Source organism: Hyla sarda, unplaced genomic scaffold, assembly GCF_029499605.1.
Source record: "Hyla sarda isolate aHylSar1 unplaced genomic scaffold, aHylSar1.hap1 scaffold_1102, whole genome shotgun sequence".
Lineage (NCBI taxonomy): Eukaryota > Metazoa > Chordata > Amphibia > Anura > Hylidae > Hyla > Hyla sarda.
The window spans coordinates 100001-110584 of record NW_026607722.1 but is presented as its reverse complement, the minus strand read 5'-3'; the positions used below and the strand labels follow the sequence as shown (position 1 = coordinate 110584).

Here is a 10584-nt window from a genome sequence, read left to right as displayed (position 1 = left end):
TGTTCTGGGGTCTCCATTTTTGTGTGTGTGTATATATATCTAGAGGGAGAGATATATATAGATTAGATATATATATATATATATATATATATATATATATATATATAGATATAGATTAGATATATATATATAGATTAGATATATATAGATTAGATAGATAGATAGATAGAATCATCATTTTTTTTTCTATTTATTTTTCTAATTTCTTTATTTTTTATTTATCTTCTCCCATTGTTCATATTCTCAGGCTGCGCTGATGGGAGGGACCACCATGGTGATCGGACACATCCTTCCCGACAAGGACATGTCGCTGCTGGACGCCTACGAAAAGTGCCGGAGCCTGGCCGATCCCAAAGTCTGCTGCGACTACGCTCTCCACATGGGCGTCACCTGGTGGGGAGCTAAGGTACTGCAACACCATTCAGCACTGTATATCCTATCATCTATGACAGTGTTTCCCAACCAGGGTGCCTCCAGCTATTGCAGAACTACAACTCCCAGCATGCTCCTGTTCTACTCCATTGGTCCCGCAAAAAACAAGCCTCGGGTCTTAGAGCTGCTTTTCCCAACCAGGGTGCCTCCAGCTTTTGCAAAACTACAATTCCCAGCATGCCCGGACAGCCGAAGGCTGTCCGGGCATGCTAGGAGTTGTAGTTTTGCAACAGCTGGAGGCACCCTGGTTGGGAAACACCAATCTATAGCCACTGTGTGCACCCAACAATCCCTTGCACTGATGCACCCACTATTGTAGTGGATTTCTATGACATTCTGGGGTCTGGGGAAAGCTGGGTGACTATATCACTGCTGCACAGTACTAAAACATAACTTTATTATTCTTTTGACAAATAATAAAAAAAAAAAATATTAACAAAAAATATGAATAAATGAATAAAATAAAGATTAGTTAGGGGCCTACACATAATGTCCAAATATGAGCAAATAGAATATAATTCAATAACAGGCTGTATGTGTGATGGAGGCCTATACAGATATAACTCCATGCAAAGTAGGGTGAAACAATATGACTAAACCTGGTTGCAGGGCCAAACAAGACCAATAATATTTATTTACCCAGTAGGTAATGCAAATCAAGAACGACCAGGTACAAAAACAAGTACAACAGAAAAAAGCACACAAATGTCCCAACGCGTTTCACCCGATTAGTGTCATCAGGGGACAATATATCAGATAAAGCCACCAGCTAAGATTATGACTGCAGATACATAAAGCAATGAAAGGCCATAATAATGGTGGCAACCATAGTAGAGATACTTACTGGTGCCCTGAGGTTGGGGGGGGGGGGGGCTGGGAATTGCAACACAATGAAAAGTAAGGGGAAACAAGGAGACTAATCATAGAGGCCAATGTTTCGAATATATTTACCTAGTAGAGAATACACGTCAAGAACAACCATACAGGATCCCCCACACACAAACACACACACACGAAATTCCCTACATGTTTCATTACGGTGATGTCATCAGGGGACTAACTGGGGACAATACATCAAATAAGCAACCACCTAAGAATATCTCTGCAGATACGTGTGCATTAAGCAAATAAGACCATAATTGTGATGTTGATAACCTTAATAGAGCCACTTTCTGCCGCCATGAGCCTACGGTGAGGAGGATTGGGGGATGGGGGATGGGGGGGGGGGTAGCTGGGAGTTGCAACTCATTGAAAAGTAAGGGGAAACAAGGAGACTAATCATATGTTCCTAAATCTGATTGCAGGGTCAAACAAGACTAATAATATATTTACCCAGTAGAGAATTCAAGTCAAGAACAACCATACAAAATCCCACCCTCTACAAAATTCCCTACATGTTTCATCTGGGTGGTGTCATCAGGGGACAAACTGGGGACAAAACATGACAGAACCATAATATTGATAACCATAATAGAGCCACTTACTGCTGCCATGAGCCTACGATGAGGGTGAGGGGGAAGCTTGGTTACTGCCTAGTTATGGGGGCCATTGTTGGCGGTTCTTACTTTAGACATTGATTAGACTAGATTCAATACTTATGTCACATGAAGGGGTCCATCAAGGGGCCCATCCTGATCCCACATTGGGGGGTCCCTTCTCTTCAGTCTATCCTTCCTGACTGCTTTACAAAGATCTCAAGGAGATGTTGTCTCTTTAGGGCATTGAACCTGTTGCTACGGCAGCATGTGAGGGCCTGTTGGAAATTGTAATTCTGTAACAGGTAGGGGGCCGCTGCTCCAGGGCCACCACTGCCTCATGGCCCCTGTGTCGCCCTCTGTCTTACAGGTCAGGAATGAGATGGAGATCTTGGTGCGGGAGAAGGGAGTGAACTCCTTCCAGATGTTCATGACCTACAAGGACCTGTACATGCTGAGGGACAGTGAACTCTACCAAGTTTTCCGACACTGCAAGGACCTGGGTGTCGTGACTCGAGTCCACGCCGAAAATGGAGACCTGGTGGCCGAGGTGAGGAGTCGTCATCTCATACTGTAGTCACCTCCAGAGCTGCATTCATCAGTATTTCTATAAGGGTGCAGTGCCGTCTGTCTGGTAGCTCATTCTGAACGCAGCTCTTGGGGTGACATAAAGCCTCTAACCAGACACCACAAGACCAGTGTTTTGTTGGGTTTTCTAATCTGGTTGTTAGGACCCAGACTGACCCTGGGGGGTCAGTCGGGGTCCTAACAGCCAGAATAGACAACCCCAGGGAATATTGGTTTTGTGGTGTTTGCTTCTTCTTGATTTAGCTGGGCGCTCTATGGTACCACTCTACCCTTACGAATGGAATGGTATCCTAATAGATGGCCTCAGTATTTCCTTCTCGATAGGACACTGGGTGTCAAAAGTTTTCACCCCCCAACCTTAGAATTTCTGTTGTCACCAGTGTTTTGCCTAACTAATGTCTACGTGGAACTTTCCTCCTTTCCTTTCAGGGGGCTCGGGAGACCTTAGAGCTTGGAATCACTGGCCCTGAGGGGATTGAGATCAGTCGGCCTGAGGAGGTATGAGCAACAACCATACAGGGTTAATATTGGTTTTCTGTTCTCCAGACCAGGCAGCAAACCCATGGACATCCCCCAACCCTAGACGTCCCTCCCCCAGCCCTAGACGCCCCCATAGACATCCTACCTCAATCCTAGACATCCTACCTCAATCCTAGACGTTCCCCCCCCAACCCTAGACGTTCCCCCCCCAACCCTAGACGTTCCCCCCCAACCCTAGACGTTCCCCCCCAACCCTAGACGTTCCCCCCCAACCCTAGACGTTCCCCCCCCGACCCTAGACGTTCCCCCCCCGACCCTAGACGTTCCCCCCCCGACCCTAGACGTTCCCCCCCCGACCCTAGACGTTCCCCCCCCGACCCTAGACGTCCCCCCCCGACCCTAGACGTCCCCCCCCGACCCTAGACGTCCCCCCCCGACCCTAGACGTTCCCCCCCGACCCTAGACGTTCCCCCCCCGACCCTAGACGTTCCCCCCCGACCCTAGACGTTCCCCCCCGACCCTAGACGTTCCCCCCCGACCCTAGACGTTCCCCCCCGACCCTAGACGTTCCCCCCCGACCCTAGACGTTCCCCCCCGACCCTAGACGTTCCCCCCCGACCCTAGACGTTCCCCCCCCGACCCTAGACGTTCCCCCCCCGACCCTAGACGTTCCCCCCCCGACCCTAGACGTTCCCCCCCCGACCCTAGACGTTCCCCCCCCGACCCTAGACGTTCCCCCCCCCGACCCTAGACGTTCCCCCCCCGACCCTAGACGTCCCCCCCCGACCCTAGACGTCCCCCCCCGACCCTAGACGTTCCCCCCCGACCCTAGACGTTCCCCCCCCCGACCCTAGACGTTCCCCCCCCCGACCCTAGACGTTCCCCCCCCCCGACCCTAGACGTTCCCCCCCCCCCGACCCTAGACGTTCCCCCCCCCCGACCCCTAGACGTTCCCCCCCCCCCCGACCCTAGACGTTCCCCCCCCCCCCGACCCTAGACGTTCCCCCCCCCGACCCTAGACGTTCCCCCCCCGACCCTAGACGTTCCCCTCCCCCGACCCTAGACGTTCCCCCCCCCGACCCTAGACGTTCCCCCCCCGACCCTAGACGTTCCCCCCCCCCGACCCTAGACGTTCCCCCCCCCCGACCCTAGACGTTCCCCCCCCCGACCCTAGACGTTCCCCCCCCCCGACCCTAGACGTTCCCCCCCCCGACCCTAGACTTTCCCCCCCGACCCTAGACGTTCCCCTCCCGACCCTAGACGTTCCCCTCCCGACCCTAGACGTTCCCCTCCCCCCGACCCTAGACGTTCCCCCCCCCCCGACCCTAGACGTTCCCCCCCCCCGACCCTAGACTTTCCCCCCCGACCCTAGACGTTCCCCTCCCGACCCTAGACGTTCCCCCCCGACCCTAGACGTTCCCCTCCCGACCCTAGACGTTCCCCCCCCGACCCTAGACGTTCCCCTCCCGACCCTAGATGTCCCCCCCGACCCCAGACGTCCCCCCCCCAACCCTAGAAAACATGCAGAATAGACAACAATATAGACTTCCCAAGACATCTGCAGCCCCCCTTAGTGCAGGTCGGCTGGATGAATACTCCTCACTAGCTTTCCCACTAAATGTGAGCTGCACTGCCTCTAGTGGCTGATCTGGACCATAGCGCAGCATTTATGACATCACTGGCCTAAGTCTCCAGTTTAATATTCTTAAAGGGGTATTCCTGTCCAAAGGATATGGAATAAGATGTCTGATCGCAGGGTCCCACAGCTGGGACCCCCCGTAATCTCCGTGCAGTCCTTGGCATTCTGTGCTGGCTGCTGCTCCAGTCTCGGATAGGGGATAAAATGTCTATGGGCGGAATACCCCTTTAAATTATTGTTGCTGGTTATTTACAGATATCGGGTAAAAATGTCCTCACAACGCTCCACAATAAAAGGCCTATAAAGGGTAACACAGTAAGAGGAGAGGGAAGAGGGGGATGAGGCTGCAGGACATTACTTGTTTATGAGGAAGAAAGACACGAGATGTCACTAATGACCTTGTCCTCATTCACATTTCAGCTGGAGGCGGAGGCCGTGCATAGAGCCATAACCATCGCTAACCGGGTGAGAGCGCGACAAAGGTCTATGTGTATGTCATGTGGTGTAACTACAGTCATGGCCGTAAATATTGTCCCCCCTGAAATGTCTCTATATAATGAAGTATTCCTCACAGGAAAGGATTGCAGTAACACAGGTTTATTCCCTCTGTGTATATATATATATAGATCTCCTCTCCTCTGTATATATATATATATATAGATCTCCTCTCCTCTGTATATATATATATATAGATCTCCTCTCCTCTGTATATATATATATATATAGATCTCCTCTCCTCTGTATATATATATATATAGATCTCCTCTCCTCTGTGTATATATATATATATATATATATATATATATATAGATCTCCTCTCCTCTGTGTGTGTGTATATATATATATATATATATATATATATATATATATATAGATCTCCTCTCCTCTGTATATATATATATAGATCTCCTCTCCTCTGTATATATATAGATCTCCTCTCCTCTGTGTATATATATATATATATAGATCTCCTCTCCTCTATATATATATATATATATATATATATAGATCTCCTCTCCTCTGTATATATATATATATATATATATATATATATATATATATATAGATCTCCTCTCCTCTGTATATATATATATATAGAGATCTCCTCTCCTCTGTATATATATATATATATATATATATATATATATATATAGATCTCCTCTCCTCTGTATATATATATATATATATATATATATAGATCTCCTCTCCTCTGTATATATATATATAGAGAGATCTCCTCTCCTCTGTGTATATATATATATATATATATATATATATATATATATATAGATCTCCTCTCCTCTGTATATATATATATATATATATATATATATATATATATATATAGATCTCCTCTCCTCTGTATATATATATATATATTGCAGTAACACAGGTTTTGCTATACACATGTTTATTCCCTTTGTGTGTATATATATATATATATATATATATATAGATCTCCTCTCCTCTGTATATATATATATAGATCTCCTCTCCTCTGTGTATGTATGTATGTATATGTATATATATATATATATATATATATAGATATATAGATATATAGATCTCCTCTCCTCTGTATATATATATATATATATATATATATATATATATATATATATATTGCAGTAACACAGGTTTTGCTGTACACATGTTTATTCCCTTTGTGTGTATTGGAACTAAACCAAAAAAGGAGGAAAAAAAGCAAATTGGACATAATGTCACCGAACTCCAAAAATGGTCCGGACAAAATTATTGGCCCCTTAACATTTGGTTGCCCACCCTTTGGAAAAAATAAGTGAAATCAGTGTCTTCCTAAAAGCATCAATAAGCTTCTTACACCTCTCAGCCGGAATGTTGGACCACTCTTCCTATAACCATCAATAAGCTCCTTACACCTCTCAGCTGGAATGTTGGACCACTCTTCCTATAACCATCAATAAGCTCCTTACACCTCTCAGCTGGAATGTTGGACCACTCTTCCTATAACCATCAATAAGCTCCTTAATCTCTCAGCCGGAATGTTGGACCACTCTTCCTATAACCATCAATAAGCTTCTTAGACCTCTCAGCCGGAATGTTGGACCACTCTTCCTATAAGCATCAATAAGCTTCTTACACCTCTCAGCCGGAATGTTGGACTCTTCCTTTACAAACTGCTCCCGGTCTCTTATTGGAAGGCACCTTTTCCCAACAGTAATTATAAGATCTCTCCACAGGTGATCAATGGGATTTAGATCTGGACTCATTGCTGACACTTCAGAACTCTCCAGCACTTTGTTGTCATCCATTTCTGGGGCTTTTTGACGTATGTTTGGGGTCATTGTCCTGCTGGAAGACCCAAGATCTCGGACACAAACCCAGCTTTCTGACACTGGGACACTAGCAGGCTCAGCTAAATGTATAGCGATAAAACAAAGGGGGTGCTACTGCGTGTACCAAATAGCAATCCAACAAACACAAAAGAAAAGTACACCGTGTAGCGCTCACCCAATCAATTACAAAAAGTCTTTATTGAAAATACAAAAATCACATACACGATGTCTAATCAGACAAAAATCCCATAAAAACATTTTTTAAAAAGACATAGACCTGCCTTCCCACAACAGGGAGGAGCCCCACGGACCCCTATATATGACACAATATGAACACTGCCTCCACACATATATATATTATAAAAGATAGACAATGGTTCCGTGCATTTACAGACGCCTGAATATAAATAGCAGCTACCACACTGCACACTGAGGTCATGCAGCCAGAGTCACAGGCCGCGCACGCGCGTGCGCAGTTCAGGCCGGCATTTCTGCGTAAACAGTGTGGATGTTTGCGCGTCATCATGGGTATCAGTATGCGCATGCGCAGTTCAGGCCGGCACGTCTGAGTAAACCGTGTGGATGTTTGCGTGTCATCATGGGTATCAGTATGCGCGTGCGCAGTTCAGGCCGGCATTTCTGAGTAAACAGTGTGGATGTTTGCGTGTCATCATGCGTATTAGTATACGCATGCGCAGTTCAGGCCGGCATGTCTGAGTAAACCGTGTGGATGTCTGCATGTCATCATGTGTATCAGTATGCGCGTGCGCAGTTCAGGCCGGCATTTCTGAGTAAACAGTGTGGATGTTTGCGTGTCATCATGCGTATCAGTATGCGCGTGCGCAGTTTAGGCCGGCATGTCGCAGTTTAGGCCGGCATGTCTGAGTAAACAGTGTGGATGTCTGCGTGTCATCATGCGTATCAGTATGCGCATGCGCAGTTCAGGCCGGCATGTCTGAGTAAACAGTGTGGATGTTTGCGTGTCATCATGGGTATCAGTATGCGCGTGCGCAGTTCAGGCCGGCATGTCTGAGTAAACAGTGTGGATGTTTGCGTGTCATCATGGGTATCAGTATGCGCGTGCGCAGTTCAGGCCGGCATTTCTGAGTAAACAGTGTGGATGTTTGCGTGTCATCATGCGTATCAGTATGCGCGTGCGCAGTTTAGGCCGGCATGTCTGAGTAAACAGTGTGGATGTCTGCGTGTCATCATGGGTATCAGTATGCGCATGCGCAGTTCAGGCCGACATGTCTGAGTAAACAGTGTGGATGTTTGCGTGTCATCATGCGTATCAGTATGCGCGTGCGCAGTTCAGGCCGACATGTCTGAGTAAACAGTGTGGATGTTAGCGTGTCATCATGCGTATCAGTAGGCGCATGCGCGGTCTGTGACTCTGGCTACATGACCTCAGTGCGCATGTATGAAGTAATGCGAGTGACCCGGAAATAGAAGCGGGCGGTCGTCTCCATTACGGAGAGGGGAATGTATGTGGTGTGCGGATCTACAGGTACCGTCCATTAACTAATTAGGCAAAATGGGTATAAAAGAAATAAGGTTAGAGGGGCACTACCGTGGAAAACTTTTTATTATTAATCAACTGGTGCCAGAAAGTTAAACAGATTTGTAAATTACTTCTATTAAAAAAAAATCTTAATCCTTCCTGTACTTTTTAGTGGCTGTATACTACAGAGGAAATGTTTATCTTTTTGGATTTCTCTTCTGTCACGAGCAAAGTGATCTCTGCTGACCTCTGCTGTTCATTTTAGGAACTGTCCAGAGCAGCATATGTTTGCTATGGGGATTTTCTCCTGCTCTGGACAGTTCCTAAAATGAACAGCAGAGGTCAGCAGAGAGCACTTTGCTCGTGACAGAAGAGAAACCCAAAAAGATAAACATTTCCTCTGTAGTATACAGCCACTAAAAAGTACAGGAAGGATTAAGATTTTTTAATAGAAGTAATTTACAAATCTGTTTAACTTTCTGGCACCAGTTGATGCATTAAAAAAAGTTTTCCACGGTAGTACCCTCTAACTCTTTTACCATAACACCCCTGAGAAAGTCACCCACGGGTGACGGAACGCGTGGGGTTCATGAGGACACCTGTTAGAGGATTATTCATCCCACTGCCTCTGGCTCTTGCATTTCCCAGCTCCCTGTCTGAGATATTTTTGGATATTTTGGTACTGTGTTCTTTTCTTTGTAGGCCTCATTCCGTTTTCGGTAAAGAGTAGAATCATGTTCTTTACCAAAAAGCTCTATCTTGGTCTCATCTGTCCACAAGACGTTTTCCCAGAAGGATTTTGGTTACTCAAGTTTATTTTGGTAAAATGTAGTCTTGCTTTTTTATGTCTCTGTGTCAACAGTGGGGTCCTCTTGGGTCTCCTCCATAGTGGGGTCCTCCATGGTCTCCTCCATAGTGGGGTCCTCCTGGGTCTCCTCCATAGTGGGGTCCTCCTGGGTCTCCTCCATAGTGGGGTCCTCCTGGGTCTCCTCCATAGTGGGGTCCTCCTGGGTCTCCTCCATAGTGGGGTCCTCCTGGGTCTCCTCCATAGTGGGGTCCTCCTGGGTCTCCTCCATAGTGGGGTCCTCCTGGGTCTCCTCCATAGTGGGGTCCTCCTGGGTCTCCTCCATAGTGGGGTCCTCCTGGGTCTCCTCCATAGTGGGGTCCTCCTGGGGGTCTCCTCCATAGTGGGGTCCTCTGGGGGTCTCCTCCATAGTGGGGTCCACGGGGTCTCCTCCATAGTGGGGTCCTCCTGGGTCTCCTCCATAGTGGGGTCCTCCTGGGTCTCCTCCATAGCGTTTCATTTCATTTAAATGTGGACGGATAGTTTGCGCTGACACTGATGCTCCCTGAGCCTGCAGGACAGCTTGAATATCTTTGGAACTTGTTTGGGGCTGCTTATCCACCATCCGGACTATCCTGTTTTGACACCTTTCCTCAATTTTTCTCTTCCGTCCACGTCCATGGAGATTAGCTAATCTAGATCTCTGGAGATGGATTTGAGAACCAAAATCGTAGAAAAATATCAACAATCTTAAGGTTCCAAGTCCTCAGACAGTTCTCTTCTCCTCTTTCTGTTCTCTTCTCCTCTTTCTGTTCTCTTCTCCTCTTTCTGTTCTCTTCTCCTCTTTCTGTTCTCTTCTCCTCTTTCTGTTCTCTCTTCTCCTCTTTCTGTTGTCCATGCTTAGTGTGACACACACAGACACACAATGCAAAGACTAAGTGAACTTCTCTCCTTTTTATCTGCTTTCAGGTGTGATTATTATATTGCCCACGCCTGTTACTTGCCCCCAGGTGAGTATAAAGGAGCATCACAGGCTGGAAACAATCTTATTTATCCACAATTATGAAAGGTGCCAATAATTGTGTCCGGACCATTTTAGGAGTTTGATGACATTATGTCCAATTTGCTTTTTTTCCTCCTTTTTTGGTTTAGTTCCAACACACACAAAGGGAATAAACATGTGTATAGCAAAACCTGTGTTACTGCAATATATATATATATACAGAGGAGAGGAGATCTATATATATATATATATATATATATATATATATATATATATACAGAGGAGAGGAGATCTATATATATATACAGAGGAGAGGAGATCTATATATATATATATATATATAATATATACACAGAGGAGAGGAGAT

The 10584-nt window shown here is 46.3% G+C and overlaps 1 protein-coding gene across 1 annotated transcript in view; it reads left to right on the top strand.

Annotated features, from left to right (window-relative positions):
* Positions 1-247: 247 nt before the first annotated feature.
* The window catches only part of DPYSL5 (dihydropyrimidinase like 5), a gene marked incomplete at its 5' end in the record, with an annotated part of 39372 nt that continues 29035 nt past the window's right edge, over positions 248-10584 (top strand). The window contains 4 exons of the mRNA XM_056551576.1: positions 248-406; positions 2278-2457; positions 2925-2993; positions 5035-5079. Of these exons, the coding sequence (XP_056407551.1) occupies positions 248-406; positions 2278-2457; positions 2925-2993; positions 5035-5079 (453 nt within the window). The remainder of the gene's footprint in view (positions 407-2277; positions 2458-2924; positions 2994-5034; positions 5080-10584) is intronic.